Source organism: Ailuropoda melanoleuca, chromosome 12, assembly GCF_002007445.2.
Source record: "Ailuropoda melanoleuca isolate Jingjing chromosome 12, ASM200744v2, whole genome shotgun sequence".
NCBI lineage: Eukaryota > Metazoa > Chordata > Mammalia > Carnivora > Ursidae > Ailuropoda > Ailuropoda melanoleuca.
In genome coordinates this window covers 20,316,365-20,339,467 of record NC_048229.1, presented here as the reverse complement: position 1 = coordinate 20,339,467, position 23,103 = coordinate 20,316,365, and the positions used below count along the sequence as shown (strand labels likewise).

Genomic DNA, 23,103 nt, shown 5'->3' with positions numbered 1-23,103 from the left:
ATGCCCTGCCAAACTTCATCCCAGGAAAAGGCCAAACTTCCCTGGGGTTGGAGAGACAGCGGCTTCTTTTGGTAGGAGTCCTGCAAAGGGTAATAAAATGGCCTTTTACGTCTTCACCTGGGAGCAAAGAGGGCTCGGAGGGCTCGGGGCCTCCCTGCCTCTGCATGGTGCGCTGACTCGAGGTGCCAGCTGGCCCAGAGAGAGGAGGTGAGGCCCTGGAGTTAGGCCAACCGGGGTTCAAGTCCAGACTCCAGCTTTCTTGTTTTCCCCCAAGAGATTGATTCCTATTCACTCATCCATTTGTCTGAGCACAGGGGACAGAGGGGGCTCTGTGCCTCAGTTTCCCCATCTGTAAAGTGGAGGTGGTACTAGCACCCGCTTAGAGGGTTGTATGAGGATAATGAGTTAAGACTGCGTATGTGGAATGTGCCAGGCCCAGAGTTAAGTGTTAGCTGTATAGGATCGAGCTGGGGTATAGAAAGTACTTAGTATTGGCCATGGCTCAGTGATGTCCCCCCACACCTGTCCCCGATCCCTGACCCAGTCTTGGGCGGCCAACCCACCTCTTCCTCCGTCCTGGTGAGAGTCACTCCCTGCGCTGGGGCAAGTCGCAGGTCCCCAGGGAGGGCGTGCTGGGGACGCAGGCCCAGTCTGAGTGAAGGGTCTGGCAGCCTTCTTGCTGGGGGCTGGCCAGAGGCACCCGTCTGGTTTGAGTTCCCGGCGCCTCACTCCCTGCGCTAACCCACAGCCTGGCTCTGAGCCGCCGGGCCTGCGCCTTATTTGGGTCTTCTCTCCCCCCAGACGGCACTTTGTGGCCTTAAAAGGGCAGGCCTGGGGGGTGAAGGGGGGCAGTGGCTCCTGCTGGCTCCAGAGCCCCTCCAGCTGTGGCCCCCATCCCTGGTGTGGCCAGCCCATCCCTCTGGCTGTGGAGAAAACCAGGCCCGCAGAGCCAGAGCGGCCAGGGCGGCCAGCTCTCCATAGGGGTGGTGGCAGGGGTGGGCTCCTGGAACGCAGCCCCCCTTGCCCTCCCAGGCAACCAGCCTCCCTCTGGTTTTCATTTAAAACCGGGGCTGGATCCACTTCTGTGTCTTCTTACCAAGTGGGGCAGGAAGAGGGTGGACAGCAATGTCCCAGCTGCCTACTGTGTGCCAGGCCCTGAGTGTGTCCAGTGGGCCTCTTTGCACACATTGCCTTCCTCGGGCCTCACACCAGCCTGGGAGATGTAGTGGCCTTATGACCCCATTTTATGGATGGGAAAATAGGTGTGTCCGAAGAGGACAAGTCATACAGATCAGCGAGTAGCAGGGCTGGGACCTGGCCTTGCATCTGTTAGCTCTAAGCTCTTAAACCATGCAGCATTCTGGGGGCACTGGGGGAGCCTCACCATGCCCCCCACCATTGCCTGCCCTTCTCCCCAACCCCAGCAGCTTGGCTGCCTTGTTCTAGCTCAGCCCAGCTCATGCTGTGTGACCCTGGGAAAATGTCCCGCCTCTCTGGTCCTCTCTCTCCCTCTGCACTAAGGGGAGTAGGGATCCTTGCTGGGGCAACAGCAGCAGATGGGCAGGGCAGGGTCCAAAACAAGAATGGTGCGGGCCGGCAGGGCCCTCACCCCCTGTTGTCCCTCAGTTGCAGGCCTCTCTGGCATCATGGAGCCCGGGTGGTCGGGCAACGCCATGCGACGGACGGCGCTTCGGCCCACAGCCTTCTCAGGTGGGTCCTGGGGCAGCTGCTTGGGGTCCCTCTGGTTTAGGGGAGGTCTGGTGGGGGCCCGAGCAATGTGGTGATGGTCCTGAGGCCGGCTGGGCCCAGCAGTGGAGGGTCAAGGGGAGTGCCCACCTCTGCCCACCCCAGGGCCCTGGAGGGAGTCTGACCTGGGCCCAGCACCCCAAGACCTATGACCCCCAGACTCTTGCAGATGAGGGCCCAAGCCCCCAGTTTCCTCTTTTTATTGAAATGATGCTTTTCTAAGCGTCTGCCGTGAGTGAGGCACTGTGCCAGGTGCTTTCCATTGTCAACTCATTTAAATCTCCCAGCCCCAGGAAGGCATCATTGTCCCCACGTTAAAGAGGAGGAAGTTGAGGGTCAGAGAGGAGACATGCCCTGCCCAAGGCCCCATAGCCAGGAAGAGGCAGCGCTGGGACTCAACCCCAGACTTTGTGCTCAGTAAGAACTCACCCCACCCTTGCTCTGAGCTCCGTGTCCTCAGATGTGCACTGTGGTGACACTCGTCCCAACACCCAGGATCGTGGAGAGACAGGCCTGTAAAGCAGTGGTCCCAATACACGGCCGCTGGGAGGTTGCATAACAGGCCCGAACTGCTACGGATCACTTAGGGGTATCGCTGGGGAGGCCAGAGGAGCTGGCCGGTGGTTGTGGAGGGAGGATCAGAGGGAGGCACCTCTGAGGCCCGCACAGTCCAGGCTGTGATGTGTCAGTCCCCAAAGACGGCCAGCCCAGGCCAGCCCTGCCCAGCAGGAAGCAACAGGGTTTCCTGCCCTGGCTTCCAGGGAAGGAGTCATCTTGGATGCCGAGGCTGCAGGAGGGGAGTCCCTAGTCCTGGTCTGGAGGCTCTGGAGCCAAAGGAAACCCTCAGGGCATGACCAGGGGTCATGACCAGGCTGGAGCCCCATCCCTGCGCTGGGCCATCTCATGGGTTGGGGTCATCAAGTGTCTGTCCCCTTGCCTCTGTTCTGTCCCAGGGGGCTGAGGGGCTCCATGGGGGATCTGAGACACCTGGCCCCAGCCTCCTCCTTCCCCGCAGGTTGCCTCAACTGCAGCAAAGTGTCAGAGCTGACCGAGCGGCTGAAGGCATTGGAGGCCAAGGTGGGTGAGCGGCAGCCCCTCCCCTGGCCTTCCCACTCCCTTGCTATGCCCGCACACCCACTGGCTCACTGTTCCCACAGCACAGCTCTGTGCTGAGCTTCAACACCCATGACCAGGTGGCCTCCCTAGCAGGCACCCACCACCTTCTAGAACAAGCTGGCCTCCGTTCTGTGCCTGTCCCCAGGAAGCCTGCTCAGGGTCAGATGGCCTGGCCTGCTCCTTTCCCCAGGAGGCCCATGAATGTCCCCTGTGCACCCCCCTCCCCATCACAGCCAGATGTTCGTAGACATCCCCCAGAGCCCGTGGCCGGGTCCCTTCCTTGCCCTGTCAACTTTACCCTTTATCACCCCACACCCACACCACCATAATAATACTATCTTCCCAGTTTCCAAAGCAAAACATCTATTGTGCATCTCAAATTATGTCAGGATAAAAAGGTTTTAGCAATTAAAAAGTAAGACATTCTAGGGGCCCCTGGGTGGCCCAGTTGGTTGAGCGGCCGACTCTTCGGCTCAGGTCCTGATCTGGGGGTTGTGAGATGGAGCCCCACGTTGGGCTCTGCACTCAGTGGGGAGTCTGCTTGGGATTCTTCCTCTCTCTGCCCTTCCCCCCGCCTCCCACTCATGTGTGCACACGTGTGCACGTTTTCTCTCTCTCTAAAATAAATCTTAAAAAAAAAAGTAAGACATTCTAAATTTAGAAACATGAAAAACTCAGAACCGTGAAAAACCTATCAGAAAACCGTCTGCAGCGGTCACTTGTGCCCCCAAAGAGAGCGACGGTCAACACTTAAGCATCTTTTCTTCCAGATTTTCTTTTCTTTTTTTTTTTTTTAAGATTTCATTTATTTATTCGACAGAGATAGAGACAGCCAGCGAGAGAGGGAACACAAGCAGGGGGAGTGAGAGGAAGAGGCAGGCTCATAGCGGAAGAGCCTGACATGGGGCTCGATCCCATAACGCCGGGATCACGCCCTGAGCCGAAGGCAGACGCTTAACCGCTGTGCCACCCAGGCACCCTCTCTTCCAGATTTTCTAAACACACATGGAGATGTATATAATTCATCTGCATATCCTTTCCTCTGTCACTCGGGGAATTTACCTTAAAAGGAGAGTCAATGTGAAGATGTTTGCCAAAATGTTAATAATGAATAGGGAAATTTGAAAACCGGACGGAAGAAGGGGTGGTTGTGGAATGAGCGGATCTGGCTCGGCAGAATCCCAGAGAGCCATCCACGGCACCTCCATTTTGTAACATGAAGAGATGCTTGTGATGTGTCAGGGAGAAGAACCAAGCTTCTGAACAGCATGTGCTAGAACCCCACTGATGAGGAGTGGGAGCTCCCGGAGGCCCACACTGCTCCCCGGGCTTCCTCCCTGGGAGAAGCCGGCAGAAGGGGCTCAGTCTCAGATCTGGGGCGTGGTTCTCCCTTCAGGGTCTGCCCAAGAGTTTCAGCTGTTCTCTGGACAGGACCACACGACCCCCACCCCCGGTCAGTGGGCATTCTGGCCCCCCTGGGTTTTTTCTTTTTAAGATTTTATTTATTTATTTGAGAGAGAGAAAGAGAGAGAGAGAGAAAGCGGTCACGGGAGCAAGAGGAGAGGTGGAGGGGGAAGAGAGAGAGAATCCCAAGCAGACTCTGTGCTGAGTGCAGAGCCCGATGCAGGGCTCGATCTCACAACCCTGAGATCACAACCTGAGCTGAAATCAAGAGTCAGAGGCTTAATGACTGAGCCACCCGGGCACCCTTTCTGGGCCCTCTTTTGTCCTCGGCCAGTGCCTCAGCGGGCACCCCTGACCTTTCAGAGGCTCCCCCACACTGGGTCTCAAAGTGGTTTTGTATGCACCCCGGGGGCCTCTAGCTCATGTCAGACCCTCCGAAACTTCCCTCCGAATTTAGTAAAAATCCTTCCAGCTCGTGGTGCTTCAAGAGACCAAGAGAAGTTTCAGATTATTGACACAGGTCAGCATAGGAAAAACCGCACGGCCCAGCAGACACAGCGACCCAGAACTCCACTTGGGTGGCAGTGACGGTGTGGAATGGCTTTCCGAATGATGAATTGTGCAGTTTGAAAATCAGTCACTTCTGGAGCCTGAGTCTCCACTCCATGCTGGGTTCTGCTGGCTGCATGGGCTCCTGCGCGCAACATGGGGGCCCCTTGGCTGGCCTGTCCCTGGCGAAACCCTGGGACCTACCCTGTCTTCCTCTTCCTCCACAGGTGGCGGTGCTCACTATCACTGAGCGGGTAGTGCTTCCAACCCCAGCTGCCCCCAGGGACCCCTTCCCACTCTGGGGCTCCCCTGCTGCCCAGGGCAGCCCCGGGGATGGAGGCCTCCGAGGTGAGTGGGTCAGTGGGGGGACGTGCTCCCGTTTGAGAATGAATCAGGGGAGTGATTCCAGTCCCCACCCTGCTACTGACTCCCAGCTTGACCCCCTTCTGGACCTCGGTCTTCCCAGTTCTCCAGTGGGCCTGAGGGGATGGGGCCCAGCAGCCCCACCGCCCCTGCCCCACACAGTGGAACTGGGGGCAGGGACCCTGGATGACACTGACCCCTGCCTACTCCCCCTGCCCCAGGGCTACCCGGAGCCAGAGAGAACATGAGGACCCCACTGCTCCCTCGAGATGGTAGGTGCTGGCTGGGGTGCTGGGGCCAGGGTCAGGGCAAGAGCAAGGCCAGAACTGCCAAGCTGACTTATTTTCCCTTCCAGATCGAGTTGGTGGCCAGGGGCTTCCTGGGCCCACTGGCCCCAAGGGAGACACTGGCAGCCGAGGCCCAACGGGGATGAGAGGCCCGCCAGGTGAGTGTCCACAGCACTTCCCCTACCCCCAGGTCAGCCCTGTCAGTGAACTCTTTCTTGGCCAAATATAGTCTAGGCCCCTTCCACCCACTTGTGTCTCAGCTCACCACCCCTCCACTTGCACCCTGCGCTCCCTGAAGCCCTCTTTTGCATTCACTGGACCCATGTTTCCTGGGCACCTTCCCTGGCAGGCTCTGAGCTGGGCACTGGGGTGGGGTCAGACCAGTCCCTGCCTTCTGGAGCTCCCAGACTGGGGGGGGGTGCCTGCAGAGGAGAAACAGCAGTGCCCCCCACCTACCATGTGACCAGAGTTCTTCTGGGGGACAAAGCAGGTTGGGAGGCCCAAGGAAGGAAGCGTAGACCCAGGCTGGATGGAGTAAGGGGTGGGGAGGCCTTCCTGGTAGGAGTGACATCTTAGCTGAGGCCTAAAGGATGACTTGAAAGGGGGCACCAGGAAGAGCAAAGGGAGGACTGATAGAGGGAACAACTCATCCAAAAGCCTGGAAGGGAGAGAAGAGAACATTCTGGAAATCAGCCTTTCCTAAGAATCTCCTATGGACCAAGTGTCCATTGTCCTAAAGCCCCTGAAGAGGGCTGTTCATCCCCCAAATAGACAGCCAGGGAGGTCAGAGCCAAGACCGTCCTGGGCCTGCAGCCTCTGGAGCCTTCTTGTACCCCACTCCCCCAGGCTGCCTTATCCTTCCCCCTTGCAACCACCCTGGGCCTCCCTGCCTCCTAGATACCCACCAACTCCCTGGTTCCATTGTAGGTCCTCAGGGCCCCCCAGGAAGCCCTGGCCAGGCTGGAGCTGTGGGCACCCCTGGAGAGAGGGGACCTCCAGGCCCACCAGGGCCTCCTGGCCCCCCTGGTCCCCCTGGGCCCCCAGCTCCTGTTGGACCACCCCACACCCGGAACCTCCAGTATGGTGAGTCCTTTGGGGGTCACATCAGATAATGGTGGGGATGGGGGCGAGGCTGGCATAACCATCACCCCAGTGCCACTGCCATCTACTGGGTACCTTCTGTTTACCAGGCTTGCCTCTAGTCAGCTACGTGTCACCCAGTCCTCCAACAGATGCCATTGTCCTCTTCTGTTCGGATGAGGAAAACTGAGGGCCAGAGAGGGGTGATCACATAGTCAGGACATGGCGGGGTGGCGGGGGGACCGTCTTCAAACCCAGGCGCCCTCTGGAGCTGTGCTTGGACCCACCAGCACCAGGCCCTCCTGCCAAGCCTTGGAGCTGGCCAGGATCCAGCCCTCAGAGCACGGGAAAGCACAAGGCCTGGCAGCAGGAAATGAGCTCTGTGCTCCCTGGCCCTGTTCTCAGAGAGCCCCTTCCGCCCAGTGGGGCCCTGACGTGTATCCTTCGCCTCCTCCCCAGCCTGACCTACGTGCATTCTGCCAGTGGCCAGAGCTCGAAATGCCAGGTTCAGCCCTACTGGTGCCATATTTCTGGTGTGTGGCTGGGCACCATTCATGTATTCCCCCAACCCGCCGTTCGTTCCATCTCACCACTCCTTCTCCTTCCCCAAGCCTCAGTTTCCTCATCTGTTCAATGGGGAGAGTGACCATGCAGTTCTCCCAGAGCTCCACAACCCCCATGCACAGAAGCCCGGCATAAAGTAGGTGGTCAGTAAACAGTAGCTTTGACTCTTATTCCCATTGCTATGTGACAGTGTAGGCTGAGCAAGGTGGAGTCTTGCTGGATGTCACCAGCTAGACTGTGGTAAGGTTAGAACCCAGGTCTCCCTGCCTCCTGGTCCTGTGTGACCAATACTCTCCATGCTCCCCACCCTTGGAGCAGTTGCCCAGTAGCCCCAGCCACACTGCAGGTTACCCCACAGGGCAGTCCCAGCTGGCTTAGCAGAGGCAGCAGGTAAAGACTGACTGCCCTACTCCAGCCCAGCCCTGCTCACTCACCATCTTTGCCCCCACCAGGGGACCCATTACTGTCCAACACCTTCACTGAGACCAGCAGCCACTGGCCGCAGGGACCAGCTGGACTCCCAGGCCCCCCAGGGCCCATGGGTAAGTTGAGTCCAGGTCCAGGTTAAGGGGTGGGGTTGGGAAATGGCAGAGGGACTAGGGCTGTGGCTATCAGGAGAGAGCAGATGGTGGACTTCCTGGCATTGTACTCTGTTTCAGTCCTGAGCACATCTTGTCTTATTCTAGGTCCCCCTGGACTTCCTGGTCCCATGGGCATCCCTGGGAGTCCTGGACACATGGTAAGTAGTTCTCTAGTTGCTCCCACTCATCTGTCCATCCATTCATCCACCCACCCACTGATCAGTCCACATATCCATCCATCTAACCATCCATCAATCCATTCATCCATTATTCATTCATTCATTCAAGCATTTATGGAGCACTTAATATGCAAACTACTTTCCATAAATCTTTTCATTCAGTCCATGTAAGGAGAAACAAGTATTGTCAGCACATGCGGCCAAGAAAGGTAGAAGTTCTTGACCTAGGGCTGCTGCCAGCACATAGCAACTTCCAGATCAGGGCAGGGACTGTCTGACTCCAGGACCATAACTCTGAACCCTGAGCTGTACAAAGTCACTGCTGTGTACCAGGGACTGGGAGTGTGATAAAGAACCCAGAGGCCCAGGCCAAACTGAGGCTCTCTCCTCGACCCCTCTGCCCTGCCAAGTCCCTGCCCACCCCATCCTGCCTCAGCACAAAGCTCAGGCCCTGTCTTGTTGCTCAGGGACCCCCAGGCCCCACTGGACCCAAAGGAATCTCCGGCCACCCAGGAGAGAAGGGAGAGAAAGTGAGTACTGAGGCAGCCCCTGGTGGAGGAGTCTGGGGAGTCCTGGGTTCCCTGGGTCACACCCCCCAATAGCTGACTTCATAACTCTCCTCCCTCCCACACAGGGACTGCGTGGGGAGGCTGGCCCCCAAGGCTCCACGGGGCAGCGGGTGAGTGATGCTGCCCACACTACAGCACCCCCTCCAGGATCCCACAAGTCCAGACCCCTGCTCTGGCTCCATGCACTGCAACCAGAGCTCCTGACCCTCCCTCCTATCCAGGGCATGGTCCATCTCTCTCTTTCCTTGTCTCTGGGTCCTGTCAACCTCTTACGATCAGGTCACAACCCTCTCCCTCACTTGGGCTCTTTGTCTCTGTATCTGTTTCTCTATCTCTCTCTTTTCTCTGTGTCTTTGTCTCTCTGACACTATATTTCTCTCTTTCACTCTCAGCCTTTCCAGTTATGAACGTAGATTTGTCCATTTCTCCCTTTAGTCTGGTCAATTTTTGCTTAGTGTGTTTTGAAGCTTTGTTACTAGGTGCATACATGTCCAGGATTTTAATGTCAACTTTATGAAATTAATATCTTTCTCTGTAGTGATACTCCTTGTTCTGCATTCTACTTTGATACTAAAATAAACATACCAGCTTTCTTATACTTAGCACTTGCATGGTATATCTTTTTCAATCCTTTTGCTTTCAACCCTGTCTTGCTATTTAAAGTGTATCTCTGGTAAACAGCATATACTTGGGACTTATTTTTTAAACAGTCCTGACCGTTGAGTTCATTTACATTTAATGATATGTAGAGTTACTGATATGGTTCCACTTAAGTCAACCATCTTGCTCTTTGAGCTCTATTTACCCCATCTTTTTAATTTTTTCCCCTTTTTTCTGTCTTCTTTTAGATTGAGTACTATTTACAGTCCCATTTTATCTCTATCAATGACTTTGTGTTATTTTCTCACAGCTGCTCTAAGGATAACAAATGCATCCCTGACTTATCACAATTTGCCTGAATTAATATTATACCGCTTCCTGTATAAATAGGAATGTTACAACTGTGTGATTTCCCATTCCAACCTTGCTCTATTGCTATCATATATTTCATTTCTGCATGTGTCATAATCCCTGCAGTGCACTGTTGTTCTTGCTTTAAACAGGTGACTTTGAAAGAAGTTAGGAAAATGGTCTTTCCCATCTACTGATATATTTATCATTTCTAATGATTTCCTGTAACTCCAGATTCCATCTGGTATCGTTTGTCTTCAGCCTAAAGAATGTCTTTTAGCTCTGCCTTTATGGGTCTGCTGCCAACAAATCCTCCCTGTTTTTATCTAAAACTGTCTTCATTTTACTTCCATTTTTTAAAAAATATTTATGTATTAGGGCGCCTGGGTAGCACAGTCGTTAAGCGTCTGCCTTCGGCTCAGGGCGTGATCCCCGCGTTCTGGGATCGAGCCCCATATCGGGCTCTTCCGCTGGGAGCCTGCTTTTTCCTCTCCCACTCCCCCTGCTTGTGTTCCCTCTCTCGCTGGCTGTCTCTCTGCAAATAAATAAATAAAAAATCTTTAAAAAAAATTTATGTATTTGAGAGAGAGAGAGAGAGCAAGTGGGGTGATGGGCAGAGGGAGAGAAACTTCAAGCAGATTCCCTGCTCAGTGGGGAGCCCAATGTGGGGCTCAGTCTCACAACCCATGAGATCATGACCTGAGCTGAAACCGAGAGTCAACTGCTTAACCGATTGAGCCACCCAGGTGTCCCTACCTTAATTTTTGAAAGATTTTTTTCAATTGGATATAAAATGATAGTTTGGCAGTTTTCCTCCCTTTTAGCACTTTAAAGATGTTTTTCCATGGTCTTCTGGCAGACAGAGAAAATTACAACTTCTCATGAGAAATCAGCTGTGGTTCTTGCTGTTCCCCTGTATGTAATATGTCTTTTTTCTTTGGCTTTTAAGATTTTCCCTTTACCCTTGGTTTTCAACAAGTTGATCATACAAGCTGTTCCCCTGTATGTAATATGTCTTTTTTCTTTGGCTTTTAAGATTTTCCCTTTACCCTTGGTTTTCAACAAGTATGGTAATTAATTTCTTAAGGAATCTCCATTCTGTTTTCCATAAAGGCTGACATAGTTGGGTGTGATTTTGTGTTTATCCTTCTTTGGGTTTGCTAAGATTCCTAGATCGGTAAGGTTGCCAGGATTTTTGTTTGGGTTGGTTCGGTTGGTTTTGTTTAAATGATAAAATGATTTTAGAGAGCAATTTTGGGGGCTCACAGAAAAATTGAGCAGAAAGTACAGAGAGGGGCGCCTGGGTGGCACAGTGGTTAAGCGTCTGCCTTCGGCTCAGGGCGTGATCCCGGCGTTATGGGATCTAGCCCCACATCAGGCTCCTCCGCTATGAGCCTGCTTCTTCCTCTCCCACTCCTCCTGTTTGTGTTCCCTCTCTCGCTGGCTGTCTCTATCTGTGTTAAATAAATAAATAAAATCTTAAAAAAAAAAAAAAAGAAAGTACAGAGAATTCCCATTTACTCCCTGTCCTCGAGACATATGCACAGTGTCTCCCGCTATCAACATCTCACATACAATGGTACATTTGGACAACTTAATCCACATTGACACATTATCGCCCTAAGTCCATAGTTTACATGAGGGTTCCCTCTTGGTGTTGTACATTCTATAGTATTGATAGATGTATGCTGTTATGTATCCACCATTGTAGTATCAGATAGAATCGTTTCACTGACCTAAAAATCCCTGGTGCTCCGCTCATTCGTCCCTCCCTCCACACTAATATGCGTGTAAGTTAACTCATTTCTCTTTAGCTGTATATAATATCCCATCCTATGTACCACAGTTTATTTATCTATTCACCGACTAAAAGACATCTTGGTTGCTTTCAAGTTTTGGCAGTTAAGAATAAACATCCATGTGCAGATTTTTGTGTGGACATGTTTTCAGTGTTTGGGTAAATGCCAATGAGTGCAATTGCTGGATCATATGGTATGTTTAGTTTTGTAAGAAATTTTTCCCTAAGGAACACACTCTGTGTGTGTGTGTGTGCGCATATGTGGTGAGAACACTTAAGATCTACTCTCTTAGCAAATTTCAGTTATACAATACAGTATCGTTAACTACAGTCACCATGCTATATATTAAATTCTCAGAACTTAGTCATGTTATAACTGAAAGTTGGTATTCCTTTATCAACCTTTCCCCATTTCCCATCCCCTGCCCCAGGCCCTGGCAACCACCATTCCACTCTGTTTCTCTGTGTTCAGCTTTTTTTTTTTTTTTTTAAGATTCTACATATAAGTGATACGGCACAGTATTTGTCTTTCTCTGTCTGGTTTATTTCACTAAGCATAACGCCCTCCAGGGTCATCCATGTTGTCACAAATGGAAATTTTTCCTTCTTTTTTAAAGGATAAATAATGTTCTATTATATATGTACACACACATATGCTTACATGCATGCATACATATTTCATTTATCCATTCATCCACTGACAGGCACTTAGGTTGTTCCCATATCTTGGCTTTTGTGAAAAATGCTGCAGTGAACATGGGAATGCAGATATTTCTTTAAGATAGTAATTTTGTTTTCTTTGGATGAATACCCAGAAGGGAGATCACTGGATTGTATAATCCTATTTTTAATTTCTTAAGGAATCTCCATTCTGTTTTCCATAAAGGCTGTATCAATTTACATTCCCACCAACAATGCACAGGGTTCCCTTTTTTTCACATCCTCACCAGCATTTGTTCTCTTGGTTTTTGGTTTTTGTTTTTTTTTTTCTAATAGACAACTTAACAGGTGTGAGGTGATATCTAAAGTTATGGTTTTGATTTGCATTTCCCTGATAATTAGTGATCTTTTTTTTTTTTTAAAGATTTTATTTATTTATTCAACAGAGATAGAGACAGCCAGCGAGAGAGGGAACACAAGCAGGGGGAGTGGTAGAGGAAGAAGCAGGCTCATAGTGGAGGAGCCTGATGTGGGGCTCGATCCCAGAATGCCAGGATCACGCCCTGAGCCGAAGGCAGACGCTTAACCGCTGTGCCACCCAGGCGCCCCAGTGATCTTTTTTTAAAAAGATTTTATTTATTTATTTAACAGAGAGAGAGAGAGAGAGAGAGAGCACAAGCAGAGGGAGTGCCAGGAAGAGGGAGAGGGAAAGCACGCTCCCCGCTGGACCCCGGGATCATGACCTAAGCTGAAGGTTTAACTGACTGAGCTACCCAGCCGCCCCGATAATTAGTTATCTTGAGTATCTTCTTACATACCTATTGGCCATTTATTTATCTTCTTTGGGAAAATGTCTATTCAGGTCCTTGCCTGTTTTTAATTGGGTTATTTGTTGGGTGGTTGTTAGTTGTATAAATTCCTTATATGTTTTGGATATCAACTCTTTATTAGCTAGGTGGTTTGCAAATGTTTTCTCCCACTCCATAGATTGCCTTTTCTTTTTCTTTTTCTTTTTGTCTGTCGTCATCTTCTTCTCCTTCTCCTTCTTCTTCTTCTTTTTTCCGGTTGGTTTCCTTTGCTGTGCAAAAGCTTCTTTTTTTTAATTTTACTTTTATTTTTGTTTAAGTAGGCTCCGCAGTCAGCAAGGAGCCCAACACAGGGCTTGAACTCATGACCCTGAGATCAAGAGTCGGGCACTTAGCCAACTGAGCCACTCAGGCACCCCATTGTAAAAAGCTTTTTGAATAGGTTTTCTTATTGGTGACTTTTAAGAGTTCTTTCTATATTTTGAATAATAGTCCTTCATCAGGTGTGTCTTTTGCAAATATTTTCTCCCAGTACATGGCTTCTCTTCTCATTCTCTTGACATTGTCTTTTGTAGAGTTTTTAATTTTAATGAATTCCAGCTTATCAGTGATTTCTTTCATGGATCCTACTTTTGGTATTATATCTAAAATGTCATCACCAAATCCAAGGTCATCTAAGTTTTCTCCTACATTATCTTCTAGGAGTTCTATGGTTTTGCATTTTACACTTAGATCTGTGATCCATTTTGAGTTAATTTTTGTGAAAGGTATGAGATCCATGTCTAGATTCACTTTTTTGCCAATTGCATACTGTCTTAATAACTGTGGCTTTACAGTAAGTCTTGAAGTAGGGTAGTGTCAGTCCTCTGACTTTGTTCTTCTCCTTTAATATCGAGTTGGTTATTCTGGGTCTTTTTCCTCTCCGTGTAAACTTTGGAGTCAGCTGGTCAATATCCATAAAATATCTTGCTGGGATTTTGATTGGGATTACATTGAATCTATAGATCGAATTGGGAAGAACTCTGACATCGCAACAAAATATTGAGTCTACCCACCCGCAAATGTGGGATATCTCTCCATTCATTTAATTCTTTGCTATCTTTCATCAGAGTTTTGTGGTTTTCTTCACATAGGTCTTGTACTTATTACATTTGATTTTCACCTAAGTATTTCATTTTGGAGAGTGCTAATGTACATGGTAATGTGTTTTTAACTTCAAATTCCTCTTATTCATTGATGGTATATAAGAAAGTGATTGACTCTTGTTTTTGGTTTAGCCTTGTATCCTTCAACCTTGCTATAATTGCTTATTAGTTCCAAGAGTGTCTTTGTTGATTTTTTTCAGATTTTCTGCATAGATGACCATGTCATCTGCAAACAAGGATAATTTTATTTCTTCCTCCCCAAACCGTATACTTTTTGTTTCCTTTTCTTGTCTTATTTCATTAGCTAGAACTTCCAGTATGATATTGATGACCCTTGGTGAAAGCAGACATGCTTTCCTTGTTCCTGATTTTACGCAGGAAAGTTTTTAGTTTCTCACCATTAACTATGATGTTAGTAGTAAGTTTATTGTAGATGTTCTTTATCAAGTTAAGGAAGTTCGCCTGTATCCCTAGTTTGCTGAGTATTTATCATGAATGGATGTTGGATTTTATCAAATGCTTTTTCTGTACTTATTGATATGATCATGTGATTTTTCTTAGTCTGTTGATGTGACAGATCACAATAATTGATTTTCAAATGTTGAATTAGCCATGTATACCTGTAATAAATCCCACTTGGTCATGGTACATAATTCTTTTTATACATCTTAGGTTTCATTTGCTAATATTTTGTTGAAGAATTTTGCATCTATGTTCATGAGAGATACTGATCTTTCAATATCTCCTTTCCTTTCTTGTAGTGCTTTTGTCTGGACTTGGTATTAGGGTAATGCTAGCCTCATAGAACGAGTCAGGGCATATTCCCACTGCTTCTATCCTCTGAAAGAGATTGTAAAGAATTTACAATTTCTTCTTCTTTTTTTTTTTTTTAAAGATTTTATTTATTTATTCAACAGAGATAGAGACAGCCAGCGAGAGAGGGAACAGAAGCAGGGGGATGGGAAAGGAAGAAGCAGGCTCATAGCGGAAGAGCCCGATGTGGGGCTCGATCCCATAACGCCAGGATCACGCCCTGAGCCGAAGGCAGACGCTCAACCGCTGTGCCACCCAGGCGCCCCACAATTTCTTCTTTTTTTTGTCTTGCATGTGAGGGTCCAGTTGTTCCAGCATCATTTATGAAAAAGATTATCTTTGCTCCATTGCATTGTCTTTGCTCCTTTGTCAAAGATCAGTTAACTAGGGGCGCCTGGGTGGTGCAGTCGTTAAGCGTCTGCCTTCGGCTCAGGGAGTGATCCCAGCCTTCTGGGATCGAGCCCCACATCAGGCTCCTCTGCTGAGAGCCTGCTTCTTCCTCTCCCACTCCCCCTGCTTGTGTTCCCTCTCTCACTGGCTGTCTCTCTCTGTCAAATAAATAAATAAAAATCTTTTAAAAAAGAAAAAGATCAGTTAACTATATTTATATTTCTGGGCTCTCTGTTCGTTCCATTGATCTGTTTGTCTCTTTTTTCTCTTTTAATTATCCTGGCTAGGGTATTGTCACTTTTATTGATTTTTTTTCAAAGAACTAGCTTTTGGTTTTGTTGATTTTCTCTATAGATTTCCTGTTTTCAATTTCATTGATTTATGCCCTAATTTCTATTATTTTGCTTACTTTGGATTTAATTTCCTCTCCTTTTTTCTACTTTTCCAAGGTCCAAGTTTAGATTATTGATTTTAGATCTTTCTTCTTTTCTGATATATACATTCAATGCAGTAAATTTCCATCTAAACATTGCATTTGATACATCCCACAAATTTTGATAAGTTGCCATTTTATTTTTATGTAGTGCAAAATATTTTAAAATGTCTCTTGAGATTTCTTATTTGACCCACGTGTTCCTTAGAAGTCTGTTGTTTAACTTCCAAGTATTTGGGGAGTTTCCCATTATCTTTCTGTTATTAATTTCTCATTTAATTCCATTGTGGTCTAAGAACATGCATGGTATGATTTCTCTTCTTTGAAATTCATTGAGTTGTATTTTATGGCCCAGAATGTTCCATGTAAGTTTGAGAAGAATGTGTCATCTGTTGTTGGATGAAGTGGTCTATAGATGTCAATTGTATCCAGTTGATTGATGGTATTATTGATTTCAAGTATGTTCTTCCTGATGTTCTGCCTGTCTGAATCTGTCCCTTTCTGACAGAGGATGTTAGAGTTTCCAGCTGTAACAGTGGATTCATTTCTCCCTGCAGTTCTATCTATTTTGACCTTGTATTCTTCTATGTTCTGTTGTTAGGCATATACACGTGAAGGATTGTTGTGCCTTCGTGGAGTATTGATCCCTTAATCATTATGTATTGCCCTTCTTTATCCATGATTACTTTCTCTGACATCTGCTCTGTCTGAAATTAATATAGTCACTCTCGCTTTCTTGTGATTAGTGCTATCATGGTATATCTTTTGCCATCCCTTGGCTTTATATGTGTCTTTATATTTAAAGTGGGCTTCTTCCAGACAACATAGAGTTGGGTCTTGGTTATTTATCCAACGTGACAATCCTTGACTTTTAATTGGTGTATTTAAACGATTGACATTTAGGGGCACCTGGCTGGCTCAGTCGGTGGAGCGTGCAACTCTTGATCTCAGGGCTGTGAGTTCGAGCCCCACACTGGCTGTAGAGATAACTTAAAAATAAAATTTTTAAAGAAATAAAAAAATAAACAAACCATTGAGGTTTAAATGATTATTGAAATAGTAATTACCCTATTTTTTACCGTCTTCTATTTGTTGCTCTTATTCTTTGTTCCTATTTTCGTCTTCTACAATTTTTCTGCCTTTTGCAGTTTTAATTCTTCATTTCATATAATTCCACTTTCTCTCCTTGCTTGGCACATCAATTGCACTTCCTTTTTCACTTTTTGTAGTGGTTTCCCCAAAGTCTGCCATTTACATTTACAACTAACCCAAATCTACTTGCAAATAACACTATACTGCGTCATGGTCAGTGCAAATACCTTATAATAAAATATTCTCAATTCTTCCCTCCTATTCCTTATATTATTGTTGTCATTCATTTCACTTGTATATAATTACATGTAAATATATCCATATATACACATACACACACATGCATAAGCATACATAATCAAATACATTGTTGGTATTATTATTTTGAACAAAGTGTTTTCTATTAGATCAGTTAAGAATACAGGAAATAAAAGTATGTATTTTGCACTCATTTATTACTTCTCTGATGCTCTTCCTTTCATTATGTAGATCCCCAGTTTCTGACTTATCACTTCCTTCTCTTTGAAGAATTCCTTTTAACATCTCTTGCAAGGCAGATCTACTGGCAGCAAATTCCATCATTTTTTGTTTTTCTGAGCAAGTCTTTCTTTCTCCTTCACTTTTTTTTTTTAAAGATTTTATTTATTTATTCATTCGACAGAGATAGAGACAGCCAGTGAGAGAGGGAACGCAGCAGGGGAGTGGGAGAGGAAGAAGCAGGCTCATAGCAGAAGAGCCTGATGTGGGGCTCGATCCCAGAACGCCGGGATCACGCCCTGAGCCGAAGGCAGATGCTTAACCGCTGTGCCACCCAGGCGCCCCTCTCCTTCACTTTTGAAAGATAATTTCAAAGGGTGCAGAATTCTGGGTTAGTGGTTTTATTCTCTCAACACTTAAAATATTTCGCTCTGCTCTCTTCTTGTGGGAATGGCTTCTGAGGACAAGTTGGATGAAAGTCTTACTTTGCTCCTCTAGATAAGTTGGTTTTTCCTCCGGCTTCTTTCAAGATACCGTTTTTGGGGTTTTTTTTGTTTTGTTTTGTTTTAAGTAATCTCTACACCCAACATGGGGCGCAAACTCATGACCCTGAGGTCATGAGTCTCACGCTCTACCAGCTAAGCCAGCCAGGCACCCCTTTCAAGATACTTTTTATCTTTGATTTTCTGAAGTGTAAGTATGATCTGCCCGGGGCATAGTATTTTTTTTGGCATTTATCCTGCTTGGTGTTCTCTGAGCTTCCTGGATCTGTGGCTTGGTGTCTGACAATTTGGGAAAATCCTCAATCATTATTGCTTCAATATTGCTTCCCTTCCTTTCTTGTTCTTCTGCTTCTGGTCTTCTCATTACGTGTGTTATACTTTTTATAACTGTCCCATCATTCTTGGATATTCTGTTCTGCTTTTTTCAGTCTTTTTTCTTTCTTTCTTTTTTTTTTTTTTTAAGATTTTATTTATTTATTCGACAGAGATAGAGACAGCCAGCGAGAGAGGGAACACAAGCAGGGGGAGTGGGAGAGGAAGAAGCAGGCTCACAGCAGAGGAGCCTGATGTGGGGCTCGATCCCAGAACGCCGGGATCACGCCCTGAGCCGAAGGCAGACGCTTAACCGCTGTGCCACCCAGGCGCCCCTCAGTCTTTTTTCTCATCGCTTTTCAGTTTCAAAAGTTTCTAATTGTCATATTCTCAAGTTCAGAGAGTCTTTCCTCTGCCACACCCAGTCTACTAATGAGCCCTTCAAAGCCCTTCGTTTCTGTTTCAAGTTTCTGATCTCTAGCATTTTTTCAAATATACACGCAAAAAAAATTCTTAACCTGAAAAGTCTCACGAATACTATTAAATCAATATTCATGTGCCCAACACCAAGCTTAAGAAATAGAACCTTATGAGTACCTTTGAAGTCTCCCATGTGCCCCTGCCATGCCACTTTCTCCTTGAACGGTATCTTTAAGGGGATATGAAATCTTGGCCAGGAAACTGAAGGACTTGTGGTTGCAGGTAGTGTTTTCATTATTTTTTCCTGCTCTAGGTAGAACTTCAGGAAAGGGACAGTCTGGGAGATAAATGGCTGGAATTCTATTAAATTTGTATTTCTGGACCATGGCTCTTAATACTAGAAAGCAGTAGGGCCTTTGCTAGAATTGAAATATTTCTTAAGAGGCCTGGGAAGAATGGGATGACCCTTAGCTAACTGACTCTATGAAGAGGACCTGCAACCAAAATCTAGCATTTCTTTTTGTTTCTTAGAATTTCCATCTCTCTTCTCACATTACCCGTCTGTTCTTGCATTTTATCAATTTTTTTCCATTAAAGACTTTGGCATATTAATCACAGTTGTTTTTTTAAAAGGTTATTTATTTACTTGAGAGAGAGAGAGAGCGCATGAGCAGTGGGGAGGAGCAGAGGGAGAAGGAGAAGCAGACTTCCCCCTGAGCAGGGAGCCCGATGTGGGACTTGATGTGGGCCTGATCCCAGGACCCCAAGATCATGACCTGAGCCGAAGGCAGGTGCTTAACCGACTGAGCCATCCAGGTGTCCCATATAGTTGTTTTTTTTAATTCCTGGCCTGATAACTCCAACATCTGTGCTATATCTGACTTGGGTTCTGGTATTCGCTCAGTCTCTTAAAACTGTGTTTTTTGCCTGTTAGTATGCCTTGTAATTTTTTAAAATGTTCGATTTAATTTCAATTTAATTAACATATAGTGTATTATTAGTTTAAGAGGTAGAATTTAGTGATTCATTAATTGCATACAACAGTGAGTGCTCATTCCATTAAGTGCCTTCCTTAATGCCTATCCCCCAGTTACCCCATCCCCCCATTTACCTCCCCTCTAGCAACCCTCAGTTTGTTTCCTAGAGTTAAGAGTCTCTTACGGTTTGCCTCCCGCTCTGTTTTCATCTTATTTTATTTTTCCCACCCTTCCTCTCTGTTCGTCCTTTTTGTTTCTTAAATTCCACATATGAGTTCAAAATGGATGAAAGACCTAAATGTGAGACAAGAATCCATCAAAATCCTTGAGGAGAACACAGGCAGCAGCCTCTGTGACCTCGGCTGCTGCAGGTTCTAGCCAGACACGTCTTCAGAGGAAAGGGAAACAAAAGCAAAAATGAACAACTGGGACTTCATCAAGATAAAAAGTTTTTACACAGGGGCGCCTGGGTGGCTCAGTCTGTTACGTGTCTGCCTTCACCTCACGTTATGATCTCAGGGTCCTGGGATTGAGCCCAGAGTTGGGCTCCCTGCTCAGTGGGGAGTCTGCCTCTCCCTCCTCCCTGCACAGTTTGTGCTCTCTCTCTCTCAAATAAATAAATAATCTTGAAATGCCATTTTTTTAAAAAAGTGGTAAAAAAAAAAAGCTTTTGCACAGCAAAAGAAACAGTCAACAAAACTCAAAGGCAGTCTACGGAATACCTTATAATTTTTTTTTGTTGGAAGGTAAACATGGGGGTGCCTGGGTGGCCCAGTGTTAAGTGTCTGCCTTCGGCTCAGGGCATGATCCCGGCATTCTGGGATCGACCCCCACATCGGGCTCCTCCACTGGGAGCCTGCTTCTTCCTCTCCCACTCCCCCTGCTTGTGTTCCCTCTCTCACTGGCTGTCTCTCTCTCTCTCTGTCAAATAAATAAATAAAATTAAAAAAAAAAAAAAGGAAGGTACACGTGATATGATGTCCTGGGTGAAGGAATGGCAGTAAAGAGACTTTAGTAATGTTAGGTGTGCAGAGGGAGGAAGCATTCTGTAGTCCTGTGGTTAGGTCTCAGTCTTTCAGTAAGCCTACGCCCCCGGACTGTGAACTTTACCAGCGCTTCTTAATTTTGGTATGTTTTTGTTTTTGTTTCCAACCCCCCGCCCCGGCACCACCACCCACCCGCCCCTGTTAGGTGGTACAAGATGCCTAGAAGGGGCAAGCTGGGCTATTTCTCTTCCCCCATGTGGAAGGCTAAAGCCAGCTATCGTTGGGTATTTCCCTACTCTCAGGTCAGTTAGGCTCTGATAAGACCCCAGCAGGTTAGGCTCTGGTAAAATAGTTTCTCCTGAGAGCAGACCCCGCCCAGAAGAAAAGAATGCTCTGGCGTGTTTCAAGATGGTTCCTTTCCCCCTCCTCCTGCTGAAAGCATGAGGAGATTTTTCTGCAGTAGTCACTGTGTGTAAAACTCACACAGGTGTGGGGATTCCCCCCAAAACTGGGTCCCCCCCTGGGATGTTTAACTCTCAGAGTCGGCCACACTGAGAGTTGGCCCCCAGCAATTTGTCAGTTATGTTTAGGTTTTCCCACCTGACACTGGTTCCCAGGGAGGCCTCTGCTCAGTAAACTGTAATCCACCCCCTCTTTCTGCAATTTGAGGAGCAGTGGTTTGTCCTGTGACCCCACTGCTTTGATGGCTCAAAGAAGAGTTGTTGGTTTTCCAGTTTGCCCAGCATTTTCCTTGTTAGTAGGACAGAATGGCAACTTTTTTTTTTTAATTAAGATTTTATTTATTTATTTGACAGAGAGAGAGAGCACAAGCTGGGGGAGCAGCAGGGAGAGGGAGAAGCAGGCTCCCCACTGAGCAGGAAGCCTGATGCAGGGCTCCATCCCAGGACCCTGGGATCATGACCTGAGCCAAAGACAGATGCTTAACCGACTGAGCCACCCAGGCGTCCCCAGAATGGCAGCTTCTGAGCTCCTCATGTGCCTTGCCAGAAACAAAAAGGCTCGTTTGTTTTGTTTTTAAATCAAATTTTGAGACAAGATTGGCTAATATTTCTTCAACATTTTTTTTTTTAAAGATTTTATTTATTTATTCAACAGAGATAGAGACAGCCAGCGAGAGAGGGAACACAAGCAGGGGGAATGGGAGAGGAAGAAGCAGGCTCATAGCAGAGGAGCCTGACGTGGGGCTCGATCCCATAACGCCGGGATCACGCCCTGAGCCGAAGGCAGACGCTTTAACCGCTGTGCCACCCAGGCGCCCCTCTTCAACATTTTTTCTGTTCCTTCACTCTCTTCTCTCCTTCTGGGACTTTAATTATACCTAATACTCTCTCATGAGTCATTGAGGCCCTGTTAACTTTTTTTTTTTAATTTTTTATTTAGGTAGTCTCTACACCCCACATGGGGCTTGAACTCACAACCCCAAAATCAAGAGTCACACACTCCTCCAACTGAGCCAGCCAGGTGCCCCAGGCTCTGTTAATTTTTTTTTTTAAATCTTTTTTCCTCTTTGTGCTTCAGTTTGAGATGTTGCATTGACGTGTCTTCAAGTTAACAGATTCTTTCTTCTGTTACGGCCCATCTTCTGCTAATCCCAGCTAATGAATTTTTTATTTCAAGTATTATCCTTTTCACTTCCAGGATTTCCAGCTGATGCTTTTCTACAGTTTTCACAGATCTCCTGAAATTCCCCGTCTCATCACCCATTATATTAATTCCACTACACTCTTCAACGTATATATCACAGATATTTTATTTATCTATTTTTAATTCCAGTTAGTTAGCTTACAGTGTAAATTAGTTTCAGTTGTGAATCACAAGATAGTGATTCAACACTTCCATACGTCACCTGGTGCTCATAATGACAAGTGTCCTCCTTCATCCCCATCACCTATTTCACCCATCCCCCCACCTCCCTCCCTCCCTTCTGGTAACCATCAGTTTGTTCTCTATGGTTAAGAGTCAGTTTCTTAGTTTGCCCCTCTCCCTCTCTTTTTTTTTTTGCTCTTTTGTTTTGTTTCTGAAATTCCACATATGAATGAAATCACGTGATATGTCTTTCTCTGACTGACTTATTCCACTTAGCATAATACTCTCTATCTCCATCCATGTCATTGCAAATGGCAAGATCTCATTCTTTTTTATGACTGGATAATATTTCATATATAGATATATATATCTGTTCTGTTTCAGTTTCTGTTCATATATATATATTCATATATATATACTATATTTTCTTTATCCATTCATCAATCGACATTTAAGCTGTTTCCATAATTTAGCTATTTAGATAGTCCTGCTATAAACATTAGTGTGCATGTATCCCTTTGAATTAGTATTTTGTATCCTTTGGGTAAATACTCAGTGGAATTGTTGGATCATAGGGTAGCTCTATTTTTAACTTTTTGAGGTGCCTCCATAGTATTTCCCATAGTGGCTGCACCAGTTTGCATTCCCACCAATACTGCACCAGGGTTCTTTCTCCACATCCTCGCCAACACCTGTTGTTTCTCGTGTTGTTGATTTTAGCCATTCTGACAGGTGTGAGGTGATATCTCGTAGTTTTGATTGGCATTTCCCTGATGATAAATATCACAGATATTTTAAACTTTGAGTCTACTAATTCCGATATCTGGGTTGGCTATGGGTCCGTTTCTACTGACTTATTTTTCTCTTGATTGTGGGTCACATTTTCCTGTTTCTTTACATATCTAGTAATTGTCCATATTGGACAATATAGATAGTAAAGAGAATCTGTATTCTATTATCTTCCTCTAAAGAATGTTGATTTTTGGTCTGGGGTATGGGTTGGACTCAGCTTTGTGACTTTAGGATGGGTAGTTGGACTATCCAAGGATTAGAGGGGGGTATTTATGTAGATTTC

The 23,103-nt window shown here is 46.6% G+C and overlaps 1 protein-coding gene across 10 annotated transcripts in view; it reads left to right on the top strand.

Moving 5' to 3' along the window:
- EMID1 (EMI domain containing 1) overlaps positions 1–23,103 on the top strand; it is a 48,123-nt gene that overhangs the window by 13,695 nt on the left and 11,325 nt on the right. For 4 of the 10 annotated variants that reach the window (XR_004619012.1, XM_034638462.1, XM_034638464.1 and 1 more), the window contains exons 4-13: positions 1,627–1,710; positions 2,762–2,823; positions 5,043–5,163; positions 5,400–5,450; positions 5,534–5,623; positions 6,393–6,548; positions 7,562–7,651; positions 7,796–7,848; positions 8,337–8,399; positions 8,504–8,548. Coding sequence is in view for 9 of the 10 variants with exons in the window: in XM_034638462.1 (XP_034494353.1) it covers positions 1,627–1,710; positions 2,762–2,823; positions 5,043–5,163; positions 5,400–5,450; positions 5,534–5,623; positions 6,393–6,548; positions 7,562–7,651; positions 7,796–7,848; positions 8,337–8,399; positions 8,504–8,548 (815 nt within the window). In the remaining variant the exon portion in view is untranslated. The remainder of the gene's footprint in view (positions 1–1,626; positions 1,711–2,761; positions 2,824–5,042; positions 5,164–5,399; positions 5,451–5,533; positions 5,624–6,392; positions 6,549–7,561; positions 7,652–7,795; positions 7,849–8,336; positions 8,400–8,503; positions 8,549–23,103) is intronic. The other 6 variants (XM_034638463.1, XM_034638466.1, XM_034638467.1 and 3 more) reach the window with 2 other exon arrangements.